This window comes from Nelusetta ayraudi, unplaced genomic scaffold (assembly GCF_046127955.1).
Source record: "Nelusetta ayraudi isolate G7.1 ecotype Tasmania unplaced genomic scaffold, CSIRO-AGI_Nayr_v1 ptg000005l, whole genome shotgun sequence".
Lineage (NCBI taxonomy): Eukaryota > Metazoa > Chordata > Actinopteri > Tetraodontiformes > Monacanthidae > Nelusetta > Nelusetta ayraudi.
In genome coordinates, this window is record NW_027466055.1 from 6,447,328 (window position 1) to 6,474,058 (window position 26,731).

The following is a 26,731-nucleotide window of genomic DNA, read 5'->3' on the forward strand; positions in this document are numbered from 1 at the left end:
AGAACCGACGGAGATAAAGGCTCGCTTCTTGCTGGGACATGCATTTCGCAGTGGATGCTTCTGTTCGGTTTTGTTATTTGTGGGCGTCGCTCGTGAAGATCCGTACCTGGGTGAGACGCTTGACGGACAGCGATCCCTGCACCACCTCGGGCTCGGCTGTCACAGCTGCTGCCAGCACCGTCTGCGCCTGAAGAAAAAAAAAATGAAAAAAAAACACAGAAAAAACAAAATAAAACAGATTTTTCACACGCACACGGCAAGATATTGCAGGGGTAAGAGGCCAATCAATAACTTCATCACTAACTGAGCGCTATCCATCCTTTAAAGCCCTTTGATCTTCACTGTGACCTCCTTCAGAGCGTTTGTCCGCATCTGTCTTTTGCTAAAGGTCACATGCAAACCTACAGCCTGCACAGTCCTTGTTCATAGTCCGTCAGGTATCAGAACTCAGACGACTGAAGGTAAGTTCCCATCATGACCAGTTGTGACTCAACTCTATGTCATAACGTGAAAGGATAAAAAGGACAAATATCAACAGAAATGTTAACTGTGACATATATGTATATTTGAATTGATATATGGATATTGGATTGGATTGCTATATAAAAAAATGGGTTGGGAACTTTTATGGTTGCATTTCTGAACAACTTAAGCGCAGCGCTGTATACTGGTGGTAACGTGACCAGCTAATGCATCGTCTCCATCTCAGTCCACCTCCTGTAGCTGTAGCGTCACCTCTACAGATAAGTCAGTATTGTAAATAGCACCATCTAGTGTTGGCGTAATAGCCACCGTGCAAGGGGCTTAACGGATGATTGCGGCTGCTGGTTTAGCATAGCAAACAACAGCATTTATAAGAAACTCATTTTATGCAGCAAAAAAAAAAACTCCAAGCAAAAAAGCTTCATGAAAAAATAAATGTAGAAGGAAAAACAAAAAAAAAGTTGCAGCTCTTTAATTATCAGCAGAGGCAGGCAAAGCTGTTGTGGATGTTTACAAAAGATATTTACATTTTAAACGTCCAAACAGCTTAGCTGTGCGCTCTGATTAAAGAATAAAAATCTATTTCATTACTGGCAGCGTTTACTGAATTGTGAGGTGGCCGACCTGTGCCTCGGGTGCAGGGACCTCAGCAGGGGACTGATTCAGAGTCGGCAGGGCATCATCTCGAGTGATTGCTGCGTACTCCCTCAGTTTCTCCACAGCTGCAGAGCACCGTTTCGTAGCCTCTGCCTGGGTACGTCCATCAAACTGCATCCTCATCAAGCGGCCCTCTCCCTGCAGACGTCCACAAATGCAACAAATACATTTCTTATACATTTGTTGGTTCAATCAGCACCAAAATAACAAAGTGAGTGGTGAGGCTTTTTTTTCTCAAAATCAGTGGATTAAAAAGTTGGAAAAAAAAAAGGGGTTTAGGATACAAAAGAGGAATTTAAAAAATATTTTAGAACACACACACACACACACACTCACTGGCTACATTATGTGGCACACATGTTCAACTGATTGTTATTACAAATATCTATTTGGTTAATTACATGACAGCAACTCGGTGCATTTATGCATGGTTACCTGGGCAATTCAGTTTAAATAAGCAGGAATTTATTCGGCACTGTGCCCACTGTCTAGGATGGTGACTTTGTGCTAATAGTGTGTCAGGGGGGCATTTTCTAGCCAAACCTTTGGGCGCCTTAATACAGATCGAGCGTTGTTTAAAAAAAACGCAGTCTACCGGCGTGCAGCTGTTAATCATGTTCCTGATTATTGAGGCAGACTTTGGCAAAAACTGGGAAGCCGCAGGGCATCTCACAACTTACCTTCGGCGTAAATCGAAACATGAGGTTATCTGACCTCTGGTGTATTTTCAGAGTGTCGGAGCCACAGAGCAAAAGTATGGAATCCTGGGAGGGACGTGAAAAACCATAAAATTAGAGAAGCCAATTAAATTCTTGCTTTCACACCTCATATTCTATGTAAATCACAATAAAAGAAAACCTCATGTTTAAAAAGGAAAAAGAGCACCGCTTCATTTCAATGACTGGAAGGGGGAAAAACAGTTACCAAAACATGACTGCAGGGGTCTCTGTTTACTCAGTGTGCTTAGCTTTGAGGGTCACGGTAAGCTTACTCGCTATTGTCCCACAGCAATTGCATAATATTTCGATTAGCCTATTTCAGAGGATGAGCCTAAGATGGCATTTGCTTTGACTTTGGTTGGCTGAGGCTGAATTTACTGAGTGAACAGCACCTCAGCATTGGTTATCTTTATGCTTCAGCAGCATCATCACGACACACCACACGTGCCATACACACATACCATCAACATCATTAGTGAGTACATGGTGCTTTTTTTTTTTTTTTTTTATAGATAAAACGTATTCCTTTATTAATCTTCTTTGAAAGCATTTTATTTTTCGGCCCGTGTCGTGTTCCCTAAAAGTCTAAGCTCTCTCTCTGTTGGCGATTTCTGAGAGTTCACTGCGGCAGCCGTTAATAGACCAGTCTGTCGTCCTTGGTGAAAGCCCGCTTACAGCCCTGACCTGTCTGGCGTTGGCACCCTGGTGCAGCAAGATAGTCGTGTCACCTGCCAGAACCCCATTAATGAGACACCGAGTAATCCCTCAAATTCTGTGTTGTCTGCAAAGTAGGAAGCTAACTTTTGATTGATTTTGAGGCCACTGTAAGCGGTGTCCGCCCCAAATTTGTGCTCTACACTTTATGTAATACGCTTAACGAGACACCTACGCAAAGAAAAAGAAAAAAAGTTTACTTCCGCTATTATTTCGACTCAGACTGTCCAGCTTGTTCTGCCTGCCCTGTGGATACAGAGCAATGACAACCACTGCTTCCCCATTCCACGCAGAGAAAGTAAAACAACTCACACAGCACTTGAATAGACAAATACCAAGCAGTGATGAGCTTGACTTACAAATAGACTGAGGAGTTCTACAGTAGATGTGCTGTTCTTCTTTATGCAATGCCTCACTCTCTTTTCTCGCAAAAAGAACATTATGTTGCGGGGAACAGACATTATTTCTCTTCCCTGTCGTTTGCAAAATTGGGGGCTGGACATATCAGCGGGTCTCTGCACAAACCAAAAGCAAAATCACCCATCAGGACCCTCTCTCCTTCTGCTTCTGTCTTTTAAAATATAATTCCCCCCTCTGTATACTCTTGGGCTGAGACCGAAATGTCACCGTCATCCCTAGTTTTTGTCTTTTTTCCCCCCATGCATCAGTCTCTTCAGCTATCTGTCCTGTTATGTCATCAGACTTCTTCAGGCCATCAGTGTCTGGACTCTACGGGGAGAATTTCCTGGTCGCTGCTCAGTGCAGACATTCTCCTCGAATATGTTTAAAAATGTCTATACAGCCAACCAACAACTATCTGAACCAGCATAATAATAAGGACAGCAAAATACAAAAAAATAACACTGTTTAAATGTTTTAAGCACTACACACCAAAACACTGTGTGTCTCTTTTCAACTTGTGTTCCAAGAGACGAGGCCACGTTTAAGGCTAAAATGAAGTATTTCAAGACATGAAATGTAAAAACAAAAATAGTGCATTCATGGATAAAGAGGTGTCAGTTGTCAATAAAGTCGTTTGGTCTCACCAAGCATTCTATTCCCTGTTGCACCAGCAGGTATCCAGATTCAACAATTGTGATGAAAATGTGTGGTTTGCCAGCGTGGGACTCGTATATCTGTTGAGGAGGAAGTACAGTCTACAGTTAGGAAATAGCAATATTATTAGGACAATTGTTATGACGTTTGGAATTTTACAATAATATGTTGATTCTACTACTTTCACAGATGCTAATCCTTCCAGTAATTAGAACTGCTTTGTCATATTTTTATTAGAAATCAGTGAGACTGTTTTGTTGTTAACCAACTTCTTTCATGTGATTAGCAAAACAGAATGGGAATCCCTACAGTGTTGTTTACATGAGAGCAAACAAAAAAAGGCTTATCAGTCATCAATTCCTGAGGCATCAAGTGTTGCATCGTCATCATCATCATCTCGGGTCTTTTATTAGGAAAAACTACTGATGAAGAATGTGTTGAGGTAGGAAGTATTTCTGTCACCTTAAGAACAACATACTCCAGTTTGTCAGTTTTATAATCTATAACTTAATGGTGGAGTTAAGTTACACATTTGGAAACGATTAAAATAATGTAAACTTAATGAACAAGCCTTTCACGAAGAATAAAGTTAAAACGTGTCCGTTTGAAGTAGAATATCTAAACCGTACATGTTGCAGGGAAGATAAAATACACCTACTACTATAATCACAACGGCAGCTGCTACCTCTACTACGACTATTAACAACAGGCGCACGCAAACTATTAAGAACGCATTTCAACAAAGCTGATTAAGGACATGTATCGCAATAATACCTGCTCATAGCAAAACACACAATTGGTTAAAAAAAAAAAAAAAAAGAAAAAAAAAGAATACGTGCACAAACTCGGCCAACATATATTAAATCGACGCGTTAACGTTGTATTCCAATGAGAAACTTGCTACTTTACTTAGAACAGACATAGACTCGAGCCAAGATCTAGCATCACTTGAAAAATAAAACGTAACGCTAATACAAAACATGATATTAGCTACTAACGTTAGCCAGCTAGCATCATTCATCCGAGCAAGCGGTAGTGAAGTTAAGTTACGTTAAAGTTAAATTGTAATGTTACCTTCCATGGCGCCGCTCCTGTTACTCCGGAACCAGGTACAAGACGTCCGTAGCGTCGTAACTTCCAAGCCTTACTGGTAGCCATATTTAGGTTGTTTTTTTTATGTGAGTATTACTGAATGGAGAAGTCACGCTAATAGCATTTTGAGGACCAAGGTCCAACAGCCAGGTTTCGAACGCACTCATACGACATTAGCGCACCAGGTCCAACTAATGCTCTAATTAACTACTAGCCCCTCCCCAAGGAATGGCTCTGAGTGTCTTTATGATAGCTGACAGATTTATTCTCAAAGGTAGAGCTTGTGACCCAAGAGTGTGCATCATTCACATAGTTCTGTTCAGGAACTACCTAATGGGTAGTTTTATTATATTAATAAAACCAACAATTGGCCCAAGACAACCTAAGTAGCAAATGCTGCCGTCTTTCATATATCTAACACTGCAACAATGTTATCCATGTATTTGTTACTCTATATTTGATTAGTGCAACTATATGTTCTGGCTGTTCTAATAAGTGTGTTAAAAAAAAAAAAAAGTTATTTAATTAATGGAGAACGCTGCTGTCCATGGCCTCACTGGAACAAGGAGAGGGGAACATATTTCTTTGGTTCTACCTACATTGATTGGTAGTCAAGTCCAGGCTAGCTTCCTATTTCCTGACCAAGTAATCGAAATATAGTTGTCAAAGACAAGTTATGTGCAAGCTTATTTCATCTTTTAAAAACATGTGGCTGACTGACATATGTAGTAGTTGTTGTTGTTGTTTTCCCAAAAGCCCCCAAAACTTTCCACATGTTTTCTAAACTTTAACCTAATTCCTAAGTAGAATAGTTTTGTATTCCAAAATATATTGATTTACAACCTGTTGGGTAGACTGCAATATTTTAGTATTTGTCACATTGTTTTTGTTTGTTTGTTTGTTGTTGTTGTTGTTTTAAAAATAAATAAATAAATCTTATTTCCTGACGTAGAATTCATCCTTTTTCTATTCCTGCCATCATGCGTTTATTGTTGTTGGGTACTGAAGCCAATCCGCTGTTTTGGGGTGAAGGTAAGAGGTTACGCCGTCCGTTTACACCCCCCTGTTTTATGGCCACAAGGCAAGGGCAGGCAAGGCATCAAACATTCACGCTTGCTTTCACGCTCAGGAACAATTTAAAATTCCCCGTTCCCAGCCAAGTGAACGTGCAGACTCCACACAGAAAGGTCCCAGAAGTCTAACCCATGACTTTCCTGCTGTTATAGGCACTAACCAATGCATCACCTATTTACACTTTGTATTATTTGTAATTTGACAGCATATTCTGTGCCTTTCCCATATCCAAACACAAGAGTCAGGTGGCAGAGATTGCAGAGTGGTAGATTGTGTATGAGTTTATTATAGCTTCATGTTTGTGATGGAATAAAAAAAAGCCCCAAAAATCCATAATGCTGTATGTGAAGAATTGCTATTTGAGTGTTAAAGGTTTTGTCGCAGAACCGGTTTTGTAAGCAAAACAATAATTTGCCCAAATTAGAAATGAGTTTGGCGTGTTGACATCATTTTTGAAAGACGTCGCCGCAGTCCTTAGAATTGAATAATGATTGATGTGTTCCATTGCTGAATAGCAGTTTGAGACATCTGCACATGCTGGCTAATTTCGATGCATCCGAAACTGCAAATTGATTCTTAATCAGGTAAAACTCACATAAGATCTTTACATATACACATTGTAATGTATACACCCAATCACGAGATTTTAGTTATTTACCCCTTATACGTTAATACATTTCACAAAGTATTGAATTACATTTTCCCGATCACTTTGTTGGTTTTTCTTCAAAATATCAATGTTCACAGGGTTATATTGGAACTAAAGCACATATAAACTCTAAAATATCAGACTTTGAATTATTTACAGCTATTTAAAACGTGGGTGTTATCGGGACTCAAGCAGTACAATGGCTAGGTGACAGGTTTGAGGTTTGTGTGTGTGTGTGTGTGTGTGTGTGTGTGTGTATGTCTTCAATGTTGTGATCACTGACTGAGTTGATCTTTACTTTTTCTTCATAACTGTGATAATGATGAATGACTTTAGATGTTTTAATTTAAATTCCAGCTACCTGGATACAATGATAAATCATAATGATGTATGTATGAGTCCCATTTGCCTAAACTTTCAATTTTCACAGTTTTGTTTGACAAATTTCAATTAATTCCTTTTGCTCAAAGGAAAAAGTCCATTCTGCCAAAAACATGTTGCCATTAGTTTACATTTGCATACACTCGTGCACTTTCTTTTAACGCCTTCCATATCAAAATACAAGATGTATTTTAATTCCAGAAGTATTAAAATACACCCAAGAAATTTACCCGTACAACACAAGATGCGACACACACTTGCTGCTTAGAGTGAATCAGCTGCAGGTGCTTTTTCAGGACCACGAACAGCGACACTTGTCTTCAGACCTTTGTGTGTGTGTGTGTGTGTGTGTGTGTGTGTGTGTGTGTGTGTGTGTGTGTGTGTGTGTGTGTGTGTGTGTGTGTGTTTGAGGTTCTCAACTGTCAAGTCTGTTTCTTATGGAAAGCGTCATTGTTAGTATGCATAGTATTCATTTGTTTTTGCTCGCCCGTATGAAGTTAGGGTCCTGCAGTTGAGTGAACGAGGAATAAGACTGGGACCTTAAACCACTTTTGTTTTAAATGTAACGCTTCCTTCCACCCTAAGAGGCAGTCGACACAGTGCTATATGGACCTCGCTTCGTTGACAGTGGCTCCGTCGACTACCTGTAGCCACAACTTGAGGGATCGGGGCAGGGTTTTAAGAATGGGAAGAGCATTCCCCTTTAAACAAGGTGGGCTGAGCTTGCTTGCAATTCTCGCTCCTATGGCAACCCAATAGATCATCATCATGAATATTCACAATTCTCCAAAACGCAGAGTGACTGTGGATCGCTGATGTCACGGTCCCCGAAACGCTTTCTTTCTTTCATTGTTATTTTATTCCCAAGGATTGCGCCGCGTATTTCTTTCTCTTTTTTTTCCTTCTCCCCGTAATGGCAACCGGTAAGGTATCTGGAAAAAAGCGCATCCATCGTCGTGCATGACCTTTCCCTCGTCTCCATATCACGGTCCGTCGGCACGTCTCTCACATGTCACGCTAAGGTGACTTTCAAGCAGTTTTTCCACTTTAGCGCGCAATGTCGGAGCGGCGAAAAGGATGAGCAGCGGGGACGCAGTGGCCAAGCGGACCGCCCAGACTGTGCGTGAGGACATTTGCAAACTGTCAGGTAGTCTAATTATGAAAACGAGCATGTGTCTTCTGTTCCAGCGGAGCCACGGCGGTCCGTGTCATGTGCAGCAGCAGCAGCAGCAGCAGCAGCAGGAGCAGCGGCAGCAGCAGCAGCAGCAGCATCAGGCTTTCTGGGATTCAGATTAGCTCCAGACTGATCGCGCTCACAAACAGATAGGGAGCGCGCGGAGCCGGTGGCAACAATCGTTACAAAACAGCCCCAACAGTCTGGATGTGTTCAATTCCCCCCACGGTGTCTCAATGTCATAATGGACAGGTTGCACTCCTCCATGCGTAAAAGGCTCTACAGTTTGCCACAGCACATAGGACAGAAAGCCTCCATAATGAGCGAAGGGGAAGACGCAGACAAGGACACCCGGAGGAAGAGCATCAGGATGAAGCCGCTGCCGTCGCCGACCTCTGGGGGAAGCTGCAAAGGCATCGGGGAGACCAAAAGTGGGGAGTCTGTGATCATGGAGACGGATATCGGCAAGACGATGAAGACCAGCTCGAACGGAGACTGCCGGAGGTTCCGAGGCAGCCTCTCGTCCATCACAAGTCGGCATGTGCACGACTCCGACTCGGCGGAGGAGAGGCGCCTCATCACCGAGGGGGATGTCACCCCCAGCGAGGAGAGCCCCCCAGGAGCCATTGGCGACGGGCCGCCGGATCAGGACGCGCAGCCAGGGGCCAGCGGCGGCGGCGGCGGCGGCGGCGGCGCCGGACAGAGAGATTCCCCGGACCAGCAGTCGGGGTTCGTAAAGTTGGACGGCGTCGATCAAATTCTACCGGACGACGAGAGATTATACCAAGCGGGGTTCATGCACAGACAGTTCGGAGCGATGCTGCAGCCAGGGGTCAACAAGTTCTCCCTGAGGATGTTTGGGAGCGAGAAGGCGGTCGAAAGGGAGCAAGAACGGGTTAAATCCGCAGGATTTTGGATCATTCACCCGTACAGCGATTTCAGGTAAATTGTAGACACCTCACACTCACTGTTGCCCAAAAACAACAAAAGGCTGTCATGTTGGCAGCGTCACATTAACGTCATGGTCCACACGGCCCAGGTGTTTTTGTTTTGTTTTGTTTTTTCTCCTTCTTTCCCTCTGCGTGAGGATCGTTTATTAGGGCCACTCATCAGCTGAACAGCAACGCGTTCATTGTTTTGCTCGGCCTCACAGCGCCTTCGTCACGTATTCTTTAGCTGGAATGGTGACGTTAAAGCCCCCTATTGTTAGCAATCTCCAGCACAGTTTTAAAAAAATAAAATAAAAATAAAAATAAAAGCAATAAACCATATCCGGTGTGAAGACACAACAAAATAAAATATCAATATTTATTAGCTTCAGGGTCTCATTTCAGTCTGGAGGTGTTCTATACTCTTGTGTTTTTGTTATGAGAAAATAAACAGACACAACGCAGACACAACATTTGCTAAATAGGCCAGTTTGCCAATTCTGGGAAGGTGCTATACGACTGAAGCCTATCAGTGGTATTCTGCTGTGCACAAGGGATATGATTAGCCATTGATGAGGGTCACGTAAGGTCAGGAATTTGAGCACTGTGTCTCATGCCTTGTACTTAATGTTTTAAATTGACATTGCTATTGCATTTTGGTAAGTCTTTATAGACCCCATGGGTAAAGTATTATCATTATTATAAAAAAGATCGCAACCTTTTTTTCCCCCTCTGGAATAAATGCTGTTAATGGTCTGTTGACGAAAATAGAAGTGAAAGGGAGGAATGTTTTAGTTTGCTTCACAGACTCCTCTCCGATGTTAGTGCCCTTGAGTTTGTTATTGGGCATTTGCATCTTATTCACAGCCGCATGGAGGCAACACTAGATGTGATTTCAGGGACTGTCGCCTTGCGTTTGGAATTCTTGAACCGCAGTCATTCAGCGCTTTCGAAATCAAACTGATTGTTCTTTGAGACAAAATGATTGCCTTCAACCAGGCTGGAAACAAGACAAAAATAAAGATGGGCCCCTTTCTGGGACAAGATTTAACATGAGCATATGATTTCCTAACGTACCCAGTTAAACAAACTTGAGATATGCACCCTATTTCATGGCATGCGTTATTAGTATTGAACACACTAAACCCATGTTGCAGGGAAACTCTTCAAGCTTTCATATATTTGAGCTGTTGTAGACATATTTTACATGTTTTTTTTTTCCTACCTTGGCTTTGATGATGTTATGACATGCTGTGCAAACTCACTCAATAAAAGCGTGTTTTGTTGGGGGGGGGGCGGGGGGTTTCTGCCCGGATAACAAGATGTCTGACTTGAGTGAGAGACATGACATGGAGTTGCTCACATTCCGAGGTTGTCAGTAGAAAAGGCTGAACGAGAGTCTTCTTGGAATAGAAGGCGACATATTAATCTGAGTGTTTATCCTGAGAGAGGCAACACAGTGGTGGCTACATTACTCATTGTGGTCTGTGGCTCTTCTTGTAAGCATGACTCATGCATGGGCTCTCTTACACACTTCTGGAATAAAAGCACTTTTCTTGATCATAGTAGAAATGTGCATGAGGCATCAGTCCAAAATATAGTTTGAACTGCATCTTTTGCAGCACTGCTGTTGATATGTGATATGAATACGTCTGTTCCCTGATTGGTTTTGCAGTTCCTATTATGTAGTAAACATATGCAGGTCTGTCCCAGGAAATAGGGACTACCAAATGGACAGGGCGCTAAATCGGAAATTCTATATTATTTGGAAATCCACGCAAAGTTTAGATACGGCGTCATCAGCGAAAACATATTTTAGACCGTTTTGCCATTTCGTAACGCTCCTCCCTGCTGGTTGTGTTTCCCGCGACCCTCTCTGCTCTCTTACTCACTGGTGTTAAATGCCACATGGAAGGGTGATCTGGGGACTTGGGGAGACTTTCTTGGTACGGAAAAGGTCACAGTCTTGGCACCAGCCATCGTTTTTGAAGTGTCTTTGAGCACGGCGCTGAAACCGGGGCTGCAAATGTCACTGATAAAAAGAGATGTAAGCAGGACTCTGTAAGTGAAACACAACCAAATAAATGAAGACATGAAAAATCCCCAGGAAGGGAGGGTGCCCTCAGAATGAGGTTAGTCACACACTGGTCTGAGGAGGAGGAGGGAAATCACCGTAATTAAACATTTGGGTGTTTTGAGAGGAGTTTGGTTGTGGTTCAATCACGCAAAACTGTGATTCTGTAATCACTCAACTCCACAATTAAAATTGCAGATGGGGCAGTCAGTCAGAAGGGCAAAAAAACAACAAAAAAAAAACAATAAGTATATCAATTGGAGAGATACAGAAACTCTAATGATGAATTAAATGATGTCAATTTCTTAAGGGGTTTAATGTCAAGGACACCTTCTCTGTGAGTATTCTAGTATGCCATTAGGGAATCGTCAACTAACACATGATATTGGACATTCAATGCAGAACGTTGGAATGAGTTGCAGCCACTATTTTATTTTTGATGAACTGAGAGAGAAACATGGTACTTCCTCCAAAATCAGATCAGAGACAGGACAAGACGACTGTAATTAATGCACACAAGGAGATGAGCAGGACCTTTTAATAGGCTGGGAGAAGAGAAGGGTCTCCGTGATGAAATGTTCCATTCCCATGTCTGCATCAAAGCTCCGGCACTATAAGCTCAAATTGGAGTGTCACAAGAAATCACACAGTCATCACTGCGCCGGAATTCGGCAAAATCTCCTCTTGTCAAGTATTGTATAATGCTAAGAAGCAAGGGAGGAGCAATATCTTGCGAGGGAAAAAGACGGATTAAAAATGGCATCATAATCCAATCTGTAGCCTCATTTCCAAATCCAAAGCTGAACAGCCTCCTTCGATTCCCAACAAGCAGCCATCTCCCAGCAGATGTGGTCAGTTTAGCGGAGAGTGACATCTATAACCCTCTCCCTTCCCCCCAAAATAAGGATGACTATGACTGTATTTGACCTTACAAATATTTTTGGAGCTTTGATAGGATTGTGCAATATCATAATTGACGCTTTCATTGCTGCCCTGCTCCTCACTAAACGGCTCTGTTGGATATCGGCTCCGCTTTGCCAGCTTGCTGGATTCTGCTCTGAAAAATATGGCATTTCCTGTTTTCAGGCATGTGTTACTTTAAGCTGCGCCAAGTACGGGCAAATGTTCTCGTCCTGAACAACCGAGTGCGTTAAGATCAGAATATTTGTGCCGATGCGTTAAAAGATAACATTACAATGTGTGATTAATTAAGGGTGAAAAAATGCAATAGAACGCAATTATTCATCTTAGCAGGATGGAACCTCATTTCTTTTAACCTACTATCTTTTTATCAGTTGTCTTTGTGTGAATTTCTATCAGTGGTATTGCACCAGATTCTAGCTAAATGATGCAGAGCAACGCAAGGGCACAGCACTCTGATTGTCATGTGCCATTTAATTATCTTGTGATTCAGATCCCAGAGGACACATCTGCGGGAAAGTCTTCCACATTTGCCCGCACAGATAGATAGAATAATATTCCGAATTAGAACTTTTTCTTCCCCCCCCCCCCCTCAGACTGATGGCTCTATTAATCTGTCCCTTTCTCCTTTAGATCTGTGTTGCTAACACTATCAGGGAGGGAGGGGGAGGGGGGGTCAACTGTCCTGGGGTTTCTGTCAATCAGCTAAATCCCTTTGCAACACAGTGGCGAATCCTTCCATCCGCTCAGCAAAGTCCACTCTTTCTCAACAGCCTTTTACTTCTCCCGTGTGTCCAGTTCTGTGTCTCATATGGTGTCAAAAAATAATCGTGCGAAAGGACATCTCACCAATTTAGCAGGGGTTTTTTTTCCCTTCAATTTTTTAAGAACCTGTTTTACCTCTTTAAAGATCATTAACGTAAGCCAGTGACCAGTGCAAGCAGCAGCTCTGTGATACTGTCTCTGCGGTTATATATCTGTTGATTGAAGTAAATACTCCATTTTCCCAAATAAAACGTTGTTACGTCAGTCTAAACATTTTCCCTCTGTTGTGAAAGTGAATCATAAGATTTATTTTAATCCTAACCATTTGTCCAAATAGATAAAAATGTTTGAGGGCAGATTTCACAATATTAACATAACTGTGTTGACGTCTACATATTTGCATATCTATTTTATTTCACAAGGATGAAGTGTAGAGACAGGCTCAATGTATTCCCAGAAACACATCTGTTGGTTGCGGTGCTCTTCCTTTGACATCTCTTATATTTCATGCGAGATCCTGGGCAAATATGTTTTTGGTGGTTGTGGTTCCCTTGATGAATATTAAACGCTGTGCCAGACACTTGTCTTTATGGTCTCCATCAAAGCCCGTTTGCACGTGTTGTTGGAGCGCATGCGATCATATGGAATTGCTGCACTCTCTGTTTGTGTCAGCTTGATTACAGCCAACTTGAGAGTGCGTCTCTTTATTGATTGGCCCGAGTCCCGCGAGACCGCCGGCGTTTCCATCAGAAGAGTTATTGAAAAATGAAATGGGATAGAAACATATTTGCGTGCAGCAGGCGCGACTACCTTCTCTTGTGCTTGTGGCAGAAGTCGCGGCGCGGGGTCAGAGTTCAAAGGTCGGGGGGAGACGCTGGAGGAATGTATCACGATCCAAAGAGCTTGGACAGTATTTCAGCTCGGTGATGTCTCTAAAATGATGGTCTTCAGATTCAAATGAGATCAAAGTGTGCTTGATAAAAGATGGATGAGTCGGGTCCAGATGAGAGTGTTAGTGTTTGCCCTAACAGCGCGGTGTCTTTTTTTCGTCTCCAAAAGCGCTAATCTGCATGATAAGGTTGTGATGAGTGTTTTGACACTACATAGGATGAATGACACTCCACTCCTTTCGGCCCCGCGTTAAATAATTCCTCCTTTAATTTGGTGGGGGTAAAACATGGGGATTACACATGGTTCTGGCTGGGGCTTCAAGTGGGGTAATCAAAATAGACTGCAGTGCTCATCCACCAATATTAGGAGCCAAGAGATTATTACAGCACAATTTATTTAATGGAGGGAGCCCAGGGAGGATGTGCGTGGCAGTGGGTGGAAGGTTCCCTGTCATAGTAGCGGCATGATTGAACGCTGCCGTGTGACCTCGCCAGGCACACTTGTGTGGGAGTGTTAAAACAGTACACGTGATGGCAACTGTAAAACAATGGCCTCTTTTTTTTTTTTTTTTTTGATGTACTTTACTGACCCCAACCCCCAACCCCACCCCACCCCCACACCCTAGCCTCCTCGGCCTGATATGTCATTTCGTGCAGCTTTCACGTATTAGGGCAGAGGCGGCGAGTTTAACCTTGGCAAAGTGATGGTCATCTCGAGGTGAGATTATATTGATTGATTGGACATCATATACATTTTGAAAATGGGAAAGCCGACGGCAAGCGTTTCCTGTTAAGTGCCCCATGTCACCCGGCTGGAAATGCTTGATGAATTTTGCTCACCTGACAGATGTGATGCCATCCTTCCCTCTTCGCCATCAGTCAGGCTGGCCCGCCTGCATCAAATTATGATATGAATGTCCGACTAATCCCGGGCGACTAAAAGCTGCTCTTTCTTCTTTTCTACATACAACACGGCGTTGACAGAGAAGATGTGTTTCTCGAGGGAAATCATCGTCACATAGTCAAGTCACGTTCAAAGAGCCTCAACAGTGACCTTGGAGTGGCCAAGACCCCTGTAGGCCTCTCTGTATTTCTGTCAACACATTGTGGCAACAGTTTTCTTTTAGCACCAATCTGGAGAAGAGGACTGAAAAAATAAGATGCGTATTTGAAAAAAAAATAAAATAAATTGCATTACCGCGTTTGTGTTTTCAGCTTGATTCTTGCAGATGAGAAGCTGAAGAGGGGGATTAAAAAACTGCCAAAGGCACAAAGTGGTCGAGTGTAACTCTGGAGATGAATTTTTTTATTTATTTATGCATATGATTATTTTCTTGTGAGGATTATTTGTGGGTCAGTGGTGGTAAGGGGTAAAAAAGGAGAGTATGTGGATGCAGTCCTCCGATGATAACCAAGAGGGCATTCTGAACTCATCTCCTCCTGCACCATCGCTGTAATTGATACCCTCCTGCTATTATTGCTATGATTACCCATGTGTGAAGAGAGACGAAATGATAATGCGGAATGCAATGAATTGTTTGGTTACCTTTGATTGAGAAAACTCATTGTGCCTTATTTCAATCGGCACAATAGAAATTATTGCCTCGGGAATATGTATTCTGTGTGCAATTCCCTCCTAAATGTTTTACTCTGTTGTGTGGTGTGTGTTGTCACATCCTGGAGTCCGTTGTATTTGATATTACCTGCAGAGTTCCAAAGCAGATGCACTGATGTGATATCTTCGAACAGATGGAAGCATAAGGCACCTTGCACAAAAAAGTGCGACGTTTGCGCCAGTCAAATATTGACTCCACAGTAGATTTCGACCCTCATCAGCCATTCAGACGAAACAAATCCTATTTATTTTCTTCCACCAAAACATTCCATTGTTTTATGCAAAATTTGCGCCGCACATTCGAGACTCTCTCCTTCGCTCGATTTGGCCAGTCCCAGCTTGTACATTCCTCCTCACACAGGTTCTGCTCTATCTAGCACAGGTTGACCTTTCCAGCCTTGTCTGTGTCCCAGGTGGATTTTCTCACCCCCTCTTGTCCCGCTGAAATTGGATTGCTATTTTTTTCTTCTCTCTCTCCCCCGTCCCTCCTATCAGCCAAGAAAGGAAATGGCCAAGATGTCAAACTCGTACCGATATGCTGCTCCAGAGAGTGGGCACAGTATGAGACACACTATATTAAAAAGCACTTTGAATTTAATGAATGAGACTGGCCAATTCACTGACAGCTTTGCAAGCAGGTCCTAAAAGTTTAGAGCCAATTCGCAGAGCTGGCCAAAAGCAATAATCATTCCACCTGCAGGTGACTCGGGGTTACTACACGTCATTCTCTTTTTTTTGGATTCTTTGGTCTGATGTGTAATATTGGGGATCGAACATAGAAGATTTTAAGTTGAAGGCATGCAGTCGAAACTGCTGCAGCAAAATAGAGCTGTCAGATCTTTGATAGTTATTAAATACAACAATAACTTCATGGATCATTGTAAATACTGTGACTCTCGCGTTTCCTTCTCATCCCAACTAGTCAAAGCAGGTGGCCGCCCTCCAGAGTCTGGGTCTGCCACTGTCGATTCATCCTCGCCCTGGAGGGATCTGGTTGTTTCTCTTTCGATTGTGAAAAGCACTTTGAAACACCCGTCGACATGATTCAGCGCTTTATAAATAAAAGTCGAATCGATTGATTGCCATCAGTATTGACCAATTTGACGGGAAAAAAATAGGCTATCGTCATTATTATCTTTTCTATTTCTCAGGTTTCGAACAGAACGAACAAATGTTGACTCTAGCCACGGCGTTCATGCCTGTAATGAAGCGGGTAGCAACAGGGTTTACCCTTGGAGAATGTGTGAGACGCTCAGAGAGCTTGAAACAGCAGGACTTCCACTCACAGAGGGGTTGGAGCTAAGTGCACTGAATAAGAATCTCTGTGTGTGGCTGCCGCGATTCACGGGAAATACTTTCCCCGGGATCAATGTGTTTGGCCTGGCCGTGCCGCACGCTGGGTGTCTGGAGGACTCAGACAAATGGCCGGATAATAAGACACGGAATGGTGGGAGACAGACACCCCCCAACTCCCTCACCCCCGCCCACCAACAGGCACCAGGTGCCTGTGTGTTGTGTGTTTGTGTGCACGATCTCTGTGCTTATCTTCGCTCGCCGCCGCCGCCTCCTCAGCCGATGGCATGTCCTCTTTTGATCCGCGTCGGTTCTGCGCATGCAAAGTCGGGTCAAAACATCCACCCTGGTCCTGCCTGACTCTGTTTATCGTGCACAGTCAAGAAATTATTGAGCGAACAGATAAGCACGATAAATCCCACCTTGTTGGGTTTTAGCGGTCAGATAAGCCTCTGCTTTTGCTTACTCATGCAGACGGGCTGAAAGGAAAAAAAATCTAATGAACTGTGCCTCCTCTCCTGTGTGATTTGGTGTTACCTTAATTTGTGCACATGCGCACGCACACGCACACACACAAAGGTAGGCCGATGCTCTCATCGTGCACGCCTCCTGTTCTCGCTCTCTCTCTCTCTACGTGCTTTGTCCTCTCTGTCATTTTTCCTCCAAAATGTCCCCTATTTTGACCTTTGACCTCAGATCAATGTGTCCAGGAATGAACAAGGGTCGCGGTGATGCCGGCGGTTCCTTGCAGCTGCACCATTTACTGATTGCAGCAGCTAAAGTGACGAAGAAGATAATGGCCCAAGGCCTGGTGCGGCTCTTAGCGCGTCTACGAGGTGATGGTGGCACAACGTGACCAACGTTCTGCCATTATGGATGGAGGGACGCGAGCCTGCGTTTCCTCCGTGACACTCGGTGCAGAGCTGACAGGAAACTCCTCTGACATGACCTCCGCGGACCTTGTAAGGGATAGCAAGGCATCGTGATAAAACACAAATGCAATTAGTGGCAAGATGGCAGTCCGTAACTCCAGAGTGCAGATAATGGCACACCGCTTGCAGATTAAGTGCATGCTGACTCGCTCCCCACAGCTGCTGTGTTTCTATCACACTCGTGCTGGAGGGGGGAGTGTCACCATGTTTGCTTGACAAACGCAGGCGACCAACGCACATTTTTGGTCGTGGGAGCCGCGAGGTTACGCTCAGATAAGGTTGGGGAGACTGAGGTTGCCACTTGTGGCAGCAGGCAGAATGTCCCCCAGAATCAGGTGCTGAAAAGTGAAGTCCAAAGGAATCCCTGCGGCATGGAAAGTGCTGGAAAATAGGCCAACCTTCTTGAAACCCCCTTCTCACTTTGTGAAACAGCAGGTAATTTGAACATTTTTCTTGCCTCATGTGAAACAGCAACAGATTTAAAAATGTGGCATGTTGATCAGAGAAATTACTGGGAAAATTCCTTGCTGTTTTCTTCTGTATCATGTATTTCCCCACTCTGCATTTGATGCAAATTTCCAATGTACAACAGTTCACTTTAAGACATTATTTCTATGGTTTACGATCATAAGGTCCATTGACTTGTTCCAAAGTGAGATGGCTTCACTCTTGTGTTCCTCTGAGGTTGTACAGCACAGCTCCTCGGTTACCTTTTTGGGGCCGAGACAAGTAAGTAGAACATTCCCCTGCAGCCATTTGACATTGTCTTCAGCATTGTCTTTCGCTTGTCTGCGTTGAATAACAGTCCTCGCCAGCACTTTAGAGGGGCAAAAAAAAATAAAAGGTGTGCTCTTCCTTCCCTACCTTGATGTCCTGGCACAGTCATAATCTTCCTTATGAATCTCTTTGAGCAGTGTGAGGTGAGGTTTACGCCTTTGACTGAATTTTGCTGCTCCTCTCCCCTCTGTAGGTGTTTGGTAAATCCCTCTGTTTTCTCCTGGCCTAAGGTTGGGGAGATTTGCCTCTCCCTCTGATGAAATCTTCTTAGCTCAGGTTTGATAAAACACCGTGCCTCACCTAAATATAGCCACCTTTCGACTGCGCAGCCCCAGTGTCACTGACGTGCTCGCAGTGCGCCTGCTGGCTGTGCTCGGTAAAGACAGCAACGTTATGACAGTTCATTGGAGCGGGTGACAACAAAAATAGAATTAACCCCTTGAACAAGAATCCCTCCCACCCCCACCTCATTGTCTCCAAGAAAAACACATCTCCCTGTGTTCAACGAAATTGCATGTTAAAAAAAAAAAAAAATCAATTCGCTTCATATTAGCGATGTTTTCATCTAGTTGAGTTTGACAAGATTAATCACAGGTTGACTTTTTTATCATGGAAAAAAAATGTGATTTTAATTTCATATTGAACATTTCACAAGTGTCCAAGATGCTTCCAAAATGTGAGTGGGTTCAATCGGGCTGCGGTCAACTCGAAAGTTGTTTTAGTTTTGGTGTTGATTCAGTCTGGTTGAGTTGACGGCTGGTTGCAGGGAAACTGTTGCCACACTGTGTATGTGTGTCTTTTTTTTTTAATCTGTTCTGTTTGGTCTTTACTTCTGTTTGCCTACCAAACCGTTAAATACAAAAATACATTGATTCAATTTTAAATTTTGATTTCATTTTCAGCTTGTGATTTTTATTTTTATTTTAGATGGGGAAATTCAGTGTCTTGTTCAAAATTACTGCAAAGAAATTACAAATGTTAACACGATACAAGGAACATTTTATGAAAGAGTTTTCAGACCAACTTAATTACAAACAAAAGTTTCATTAGATTAAAAAAGACTCGCATCCACCATGCACACAAAGTTGTCTTCATCCTGCTAGAGGTTTTGTCTGGGTCTCGCGCCTGCTGCTCTTATCCTGTGTTCCCATTCAGTCAGTGTAGAATTAAATGGGGAGGCACTGATAAATGTTCCCTACTTGTACCTGACTTGACAGGTGATCTGTCTGCATGCTATGCCATCACTGTCCCAGCATGCAAGTCAAGACACTGGCATTTCTTGAGGGGGGAATGCAAACAGCTGCACATATGTGCACACCCACGTATGGAGTTTAAGACCCACAGTGTATGCAATACATACCATGAAACTGTCTCGTCGAGAGCAGGAAGTGTCCAGCTCAGGCTTTTTGTGGTAACTCTACTCTCACCATCACTTACAGTTCCAGGACTGGCTGGGTGAGGAGAATGAGAGAGGCTTATCGTGTAGTCAGGAGCACTCCAGGGGTGACAACATGTTCCTTCTGTCCCTGGTCACCTGACTGGAGAGCAGAGTGGTCCTCGGCTCTGTCCCCACAGACGGCAAAATGTCAGGGCTTTCTTCATCAAAATATTGTACTTACAGCGGCGCAACTCGTCAGGTGCAAACTATTGTCCCCACTCAGTGTCTCACAGCGGTGGGCACTGCTACACATACATGACAAAGACCTGCTCCCTTCTGTCTCAGCTCAGACAGATGTGTTGCTGTTCTTATTATTGTTACCTTACAACAAAGATGTACTTTTTTTTTTTTTAACAAAATATAATCTGGAATCTTCAGTACATATCAATATTCAACATGATTCCAAATCCATAACTGTTTTTTGATAAATACCCTGTACTTCAATAGATAAATCAGAACTCCAGTAATCTAATACAATGTAATGACCTAATGAAATGGCCAACAAAAAAAATAAACAGAATTTCTTAAACTTGCAAGTGAAATGTTCCTCCTCACTGAAAGTCGATTCACATTCTTTCTTCTTCTTTGCACCCATTTCCTGTCCTGGCAGGTGGCGCACCACCTCGCACTGTGAGTCGGCAATTTTGAGGATTCACCCAGACATACCTCATTGCTTAATGCCCTTAAAATGTGGGCCTAACATTCTGTGCTGGCCCAACAGTATTTATAGGACAATGTTCTTCTATGTCAGAGGTCCTAGTGCATAATAAAACACAGTAAATGGATCCCTGCTATGTTTAGGTGGCCTGACCTCCATTAGGAGGCAACCGCAAGAGTGAGCAGGAGGACTCGTGGACGTCTACCCTAGACGTGCATGCACGCAAGCACACACACATACGCACGCACACACGCGCAAACACACACCTATGGAAGTAAACCCACTGCTATGGAGGTGAAACAACGTTCTGCACAAAGCCACACTGGGATTTCCCAGCTCAGGTTAATTATTTTCCTATTAAATCCTCCATATTTACAATGAATTGCTTGAAATTGAACTGCAATGTACCATGTTGAGTTTGCTGCAGACGTTAATCTCACCAGCCACTGCGTTCCAAAGACAAACCAGCTTTGCTCAAAAAGATGGCAGATACGGGCAGGTTTTGCCACAGTGACTTCCATAGGCCCAATGTCACTGCTCTTTCGACTCCGTTTCCTTTCCCTGTCTTGTATGTTTTCAGGTAGCAAGCGACAATCTTCACATCTGAAATGCATCTCTTCATTGCACGGGCTTACAGCTCAAATCCAAGTATGTTTATGTTGATGATGGAGTGCCTATATTTCTGGATCAACATCCATCTTTGCGACAGAACGCAGAAGTATTCAATCATTTCCCATTGGCCCTTGCCTCCCAAAAGCTCAAGTAATTATTTTAGTGTACATTATGCTAAGAAGCAGAGTCTCACAGCAAGAAAGTCACGGGTTGGTCCATGGGTCTGAGGTCTTTCTGTGTAGAGTCTGTCTGCATGGGTTCCCTCTCGATACTCCGGCTTCTTCCCACAGTCCAGAGACATGCATTTGAGGAATGGCATGTCTAATACCAAGTATTTGTTTTTATTAGACAAGGTGTACTGTTATTGAGAAATGTTTTTTTTTCATAAAATGTGCAAACGATCGTCTATACACCTCATGAGCTTCTCGAAATACCTTTGCTTTGGATGATCTGGAATATCCGTGACCCCACGGAAGACAGATATCCTTCGGTACGCACATCTGTGGGCATATGCATATGCGAAGGATGTTCTTTTTTAGGGGTATTTCAATGGTTGACACAAGTGTTTGTGATGTAGCCCTCTTCACTCTGTTACACAGATGTTAAAAAGGAGCGGAGAAGGACACTCATGTCAAAAGCTTTACATGATTTTTTAATGTGAGAGTGCCTTCGCGTTGAGACCAATGGGAGAACAAAAGCAGGCACTGTTGAAACAAACCACTTCTTAGTCACCCTGTCAAGTGCTGGAAGACAAAGCATCCTGTTTGAAAGCTGCACAGCTCTTACAACAAAGACCCAGGCCATCAGGCATTTGTAATAATGCGGAATATCATAATATGGAGAGCAAATGTCATTATGGTGTCTTGTGTTGTTGTTTTTTTTCTTTGTCCTCTTGGGCTTTCAGGCTTAAGCTGAGCAAACGCAGCAGTGGAAAGGTCTGTCTAAATATAACTCAACTTGACAACAAGCTGGAACAGTAGATACCCCTTTACTTTGAAGAATTCCAATTACTGTCACTGTTTTCCTCACTGCGTGTGTGTGTACAAATGTCGCTGTGCAGCAGACATGAACCTGAGACGCATGTCCCTTTGTTTCATACACTAATGTGAGCCCATGTAAATGGCAGGTTGTCTTTTTTTTCACTGCTTTCTGAGCACATGTTGAATCATCCCTCAAATTATCTTTACAATCAAAGTGACATTGTAAAAATTTCCCACTGATGTGTCAGAGCCAATGAGATCTGTTGCTTTCATCTGTACAAAAAGCAAAGAAGAGGGCAGTGCTGATGTCCCTTTATTTGCCTCCACAATGCATCAGCAGTTGGGTTTCGTAATGCTCAAAGAAATAATAAAAAAGGGAGGAGAACTGCACAGAGGAGGAAAAAAAACATCTCAAAGTGAAAAGCTTTGGCCACATCGGAGCTGTTTAAAGTTTCTTTAGCGGCGGCGCTGAACAAACCTTGTTTGTAGCAGTATCAGCAAAGATATCAAGGTGTGAGGTAAAAGCTTTGAGTGAAAGTGTCTGTAGCTTCATCTTAAGTATGTCTCAGAAGACATCAGAGTGAATACCAAAAACAGCGAATCAAAGAGAACGAGATGTCCAACAAGATCTTTTAAAGAATAGAGGACCCCTGGTGCATCCCCAGATTTGTTTTGAATGTTTTACTCTCTCAAGTCGGCCATATCTGAACAGTAAATAATATCTTATTTGAGCCTGATGCAGCCCACAGATCTTCATATTTTGAGTTCTGTTGCTCAGCTTGCTGTAAGTCACTCGGTAGAGGGACGTAAAGAGGCAGTATCTGCCATAGTCTAACTTGCTTTCACCTGAATACATTTCCTAACTAGGTTACGCACTTACTATCCCTTCTTCCCTTTCAAGCTCATGAAATTGATTTTGCATTGGTACATGTCTTTGTGGTGCAGTTTGAGGTTGGTGAGTGAATCAAAAGAAAAAAGGGTGCTCACCGTAACAGTGCACAGGGTACGGGATCCCTTTCATGGTGTAATTCCAGACATATCACCCTGAACACAAAGAGCCAATCTGGATTGAATTACCAAGATGGCCGAGAGCGCAATTTATATCCAAACTCTGTGGTTCAGAAGATGGATGAGGTCACAATGGAGTTACTCCAGTTAACCCTCGTTGACCTCTTCAGTGTGATTTAGAGTCTAAACAAATCTCAGCCTTGTCAGGCCGCCATATGGCCCGATGTGGGTGGTACTCATGAATATACACTGTGATGTCAATACACTTTTAAGGTTGAAGGTACAGCTGGTTGTAGGTTCAAAGCATGAAATAAAGACAAATGTCCCGGTGTACTGCTCTTGTGGCTACAATGGCCATTTATGTGGTTTGTGTTGTTTAACAAATGTCATGCAGCATTGGTGGTGTGTGGTTTATTATTTTTAGAGCTTTATTTTCTCAGGGCGATGCTGCGGTGCAGTGCTTAGCACTGTCACCTCACCGCGAGAAGGTCAAGGGTTTGATCCCTGCCTGGGGAACACAATGTGATGGTTGCGGTTGGGTTAGCTGGACCCAAACCCAACCGTGTCTCTCACCCGTACTCTCGACAAACAGTCTTCCTTTATGTTGAAATCCTATAGCATTTGCGTTTGTACTGTAGGATTTTAAATAACACACAAGCTGCTCCACCTCTCTCTTTGATGTTGCATATAGACAGCATCGTCTTGGAGCAATCCAACCAAAGCAATAGTTTCACATTGTGACTGATGTCGTGTTAACTCCATGACACCACCTGTGCTGGTAAGGGTTAAGTGTCCCCAGAGCCTCCACCAACATGCCTCAAACCTCAATTTTGGGTGACCTGTACCTTCAATTTGATAATTCAGCAGAGCAGGATCTGAAAAATCTTTTTTTTTTTTTAAATACACCAACAAGTTTGATTAATTTGACTTTGTTCTTCTTTGTAACCAATATCTGGCTTTTCTTCATTTCTTCATCCAATCAGGTTTTACTGGGACTTGACTATGCTGCTGCTAATGGTGGGCAACCTCATCATCATCCCTGTGGGCATCACGTTCTTCAAGGACGAGCACACGCCCCCCTGGATTGTGTTCAACGTGGTCTCTGACACCTTCTTCCTCATGGACCTGGTCCTCAACTTCAGGACGGGCATCGTCAAGGAGGACAACACAGAGATCATCCTGGACCCGCAGCAGATCAAGATCAAGTATTTGCGGAGTTGGTTTGTGGTGGACTTCATCTCCTCCATCCCCGTGGACTACATCTTCCTCATCGTGGAGACACGCATCGACTCTGATTTCTACAAGACGGCGCGCGCCTTGCGGATTGTTCGCTTCACAAAGATCCTCAGTCTGCTGCGACTCCTGCGTCTCTCACGGCTCATTCGTTACATCCACCAGTGGGAAGAGGTAGGAACATGTACCCACTGTCCACACGACATTGCTGTCCACTATGCGACATGATTTCTGTGACAGTTACTGGGCAAATCATTCGAATTTTCACAAAAATATCAGCACAGATTTACAAAAAATGACAATGAAAACTGAATCACCATGATTTAATCACACTAAATGCAATTAAAAGCCAGCTGTTTTTGCCTGCTGCGTAACAACTTCGTACATTAGCTGAACTCTCTACCTTCCACTTCCCCCCCTAGGAAGAAAGTGTAGATAGATGCGGCTTTTGATTACTTCCCCTTCTGAAAGGGGTAAAGAGGCTCTCTTGCTGTACCCACAGCCACCAATTAGTTAATGAAGCCAGAATTTTGATTAGCGTTTTCCCTCCGTGTGCCCATCCAACTAGCAGTGGGACTACAAGGCTCACAGAGGAGTTGCTGCAATGTGATTATAATTGCCCCGATAATTATCAAAAGTTTCCAGTCGCTCTCGCAGGATGGATCTTCTTGTTGTTCAGCCTCAGAGGTAAAAGGTGCAAAGTGAAATATCAGAAGCTCAGCACGGTGTCATCAAGAAGACTCTTCACTGGAGGATAGGAAGTGGTCAGCCGGGCAATGCTGCACAGCGTTGGCCATACTGCTGCTAGTGTCAGGAATAAAAGCAACATTGGTTGCAAGGACAACTTGTTCTGGTGGATCTTAAATCGTCTTGCTGGCTGTGCCAATGGTCCCTTGCCATTTAAAAACTTGTTGTCCAATGCTGAAGTAAATCAATTTGTTCATACTGATCTTATATTTGAAAACAGTTTTTAAGATTTTTTATTAGTAAAATAGTAACTAGAATGCAATTGAATAGCGCTCTACTGAAAAGCCCTGTCTCCCAAAGTTCTTTACAAGGCTTTTCACTTATTTCATCTTAAAATAAATTGAGATCAAATTCTCATCTATAATGATAATATTTAAAAAAAAAAATACCAATTTCAAAAATATTTTAGTTGTGTTTTTCTGCCAGTGAGATTTAAAGCTGTTGTAACATTTGTCTAAGTAGTAGTTCAATAGTAGTTCTATTACAAACTGTAATAGAAACACAGCTACTGTTGTCATTGCCTTATTTTGACATTCACATATTAACAGCACTGTATTGATCTCCATTAATCATCCTATTTGGGTTCAGCACCTCTGAGGTAGTGCATGTTCTAGTTCATCCGAATGTATGGAATTACAGGGGCAATTGGAAAGGTTGACTAGGGAGCTGATTGGCAAACAAACGACAATGGATTTAAAAAAAAACAAAACAAAAAACCTCTGTGTTTCAAATATTCTGCCGGCGCTTTGGGCACGACAATGTGTGCAAGTGTGGTGACATTAATCATGCAGGGCCTCTGTGATGCCATTTCAAAGGGAAGGAAAAGTTCAAATAAACCACTGAGGGTCTGTGCACACGCCTGCCGGTGCACAACCGAGCCCAAAATGAAGGCAGGAGACACGCGACCGACACGTCAGACGGTGAGCTGTCACGTTAGGCCTGCACAGCCAGGAGACGGCTGAGAAGCTGGAGTGACAGGGAAATTAGAGAGGGCCAGATGGCAGAAAGCGAAAAGGGGATTGTGATTCACCTGATTTACTGCCTTATAACATCCAAAGACCACCGAAACAAAGGAGAAGGACAATGCGCTCACTCAGCCAGCTGCCATTTACATGTTTTATGCCTGTGTGGGTCAGGAGTGGGTGTGCGTTTTGCTGATGAATGCTAGCGAGGCAGACTGAGTGAAAAGGCCAGCTTTGCCTCAGCGCCAGAGCACTGCAGATGCAACCCCACAGAAATGTCATCTGTCCATCCAGAATAACTTGTCGCCCAGGTCGCCACCTGACTGACTTTGAGACTTTTCATTTTGGCAAAAATCACATTAGACAGCAATATTTAAAACTCCCGTGTTTTGCAAATTTCACTGAAGCTCCAACTCATCTATGAACTGCCTGAAAATTATGTTATATGTATTATATATATATTTTTTTTTTGCTTACTCCACATTCACTCAAAAAGCGTGTTCAAAGGGCACGTTTTTGGAACTCATCCCATTGTGATTGTGATTTTATTGTAGTTTGACATTGCACTTGGCCTGTCAGATAAGACAATCCTCATTTAATATCATTTATTTCGCCCACGTTTATTCCACCCGTGGTATGTGATATATGTGTTTTTGTACCCTTTCAAGAAAGAATGGGAAAACAGATATGAAATAGAAAATGTTGAAGACTTAATAAAGAATCAGTTTAATCAGGAGGCTACAATCCTGTATTTATTGTACAGGATACTTTAAACAGAGGGCTAAATGTCCTGTTTTCCAGAGCTCTATAGTCTCTTTGAAAGTTAACGGTGCAAAGGTGTTCCACTGGATTCCAACGTGAAAAAAAATCTTTTAATAGGGATATGTGACCTTTCATT

The 26,731-nt window shown here is 43.1% G+C and overlaps 2 protein-coding genes across 5 annotated transcripts in view; one reads left to right on the plus strand and one right to left on the minus strand.

The window, feature by feature from the left end:
- Positions 1–4,919, minus strand: part of rec114 (REC114 meiotic recombination protein) — a 34,645-nt gene extending 29,726 nt beyond the window's left edge. For 2 of the 4 annotated variants that reach the window (XM_076051529.1, XM_076051519.1), the window contains exons 1-5: positions 4,704–4,917; positions 3,620–3,709; positions 1,821–1,904; positions 1,108–1,278; positions 107–187 (exon numbers count right to left, since the gene is read on the minus strand). In XM_076051529.1, coding sequence (XP_075907644.1) covers positions 107–187; positions 1,108–1,278; positions 1,821–1,904; positions 3,620–3,709; positions 4,704–4,787 — 510 coding nt within the window. In that variant the 5' untranslated portion in view covers positions 4,788–4,917. Of the gene's footprint in view, positions 1–106; positions 188–1,107; positions 1,279–1,820; positions 1,905–3,619; positions 3,710–4,703 lie in introns of all 4 variants that reach the window. The other 2 variants (XM_076051537.1, XM_076051547.1) reach the window with 2 other exon arrangements.
- Positions 4,920–7,377: 2,458 nt separating this feature from the next.
- Positions 7,378–26,731, plus strand: part of hcn4 (hyperpolarization activated cyclic nucleotide-gated potassium channel 4) — a 56,263-nt gene continuing 36,909 nt past the window's right edge. Inside the window, exons 1-2 of the mRNA XM_076051560.1 lie at positions 7,378–8,941; positions 23,875–24,298. Of these exons, the coding sequence (XP_075907675.1) occupies positions 8,244–8,941; positions 23,875–24,298 (1,122 nt within the window). The 5' untranslated portion in view covers positions 7,378–8,243. The remainder of the gene's footprint in view (positions 8,942–23,874; positions 24,299–26,731) is intronic.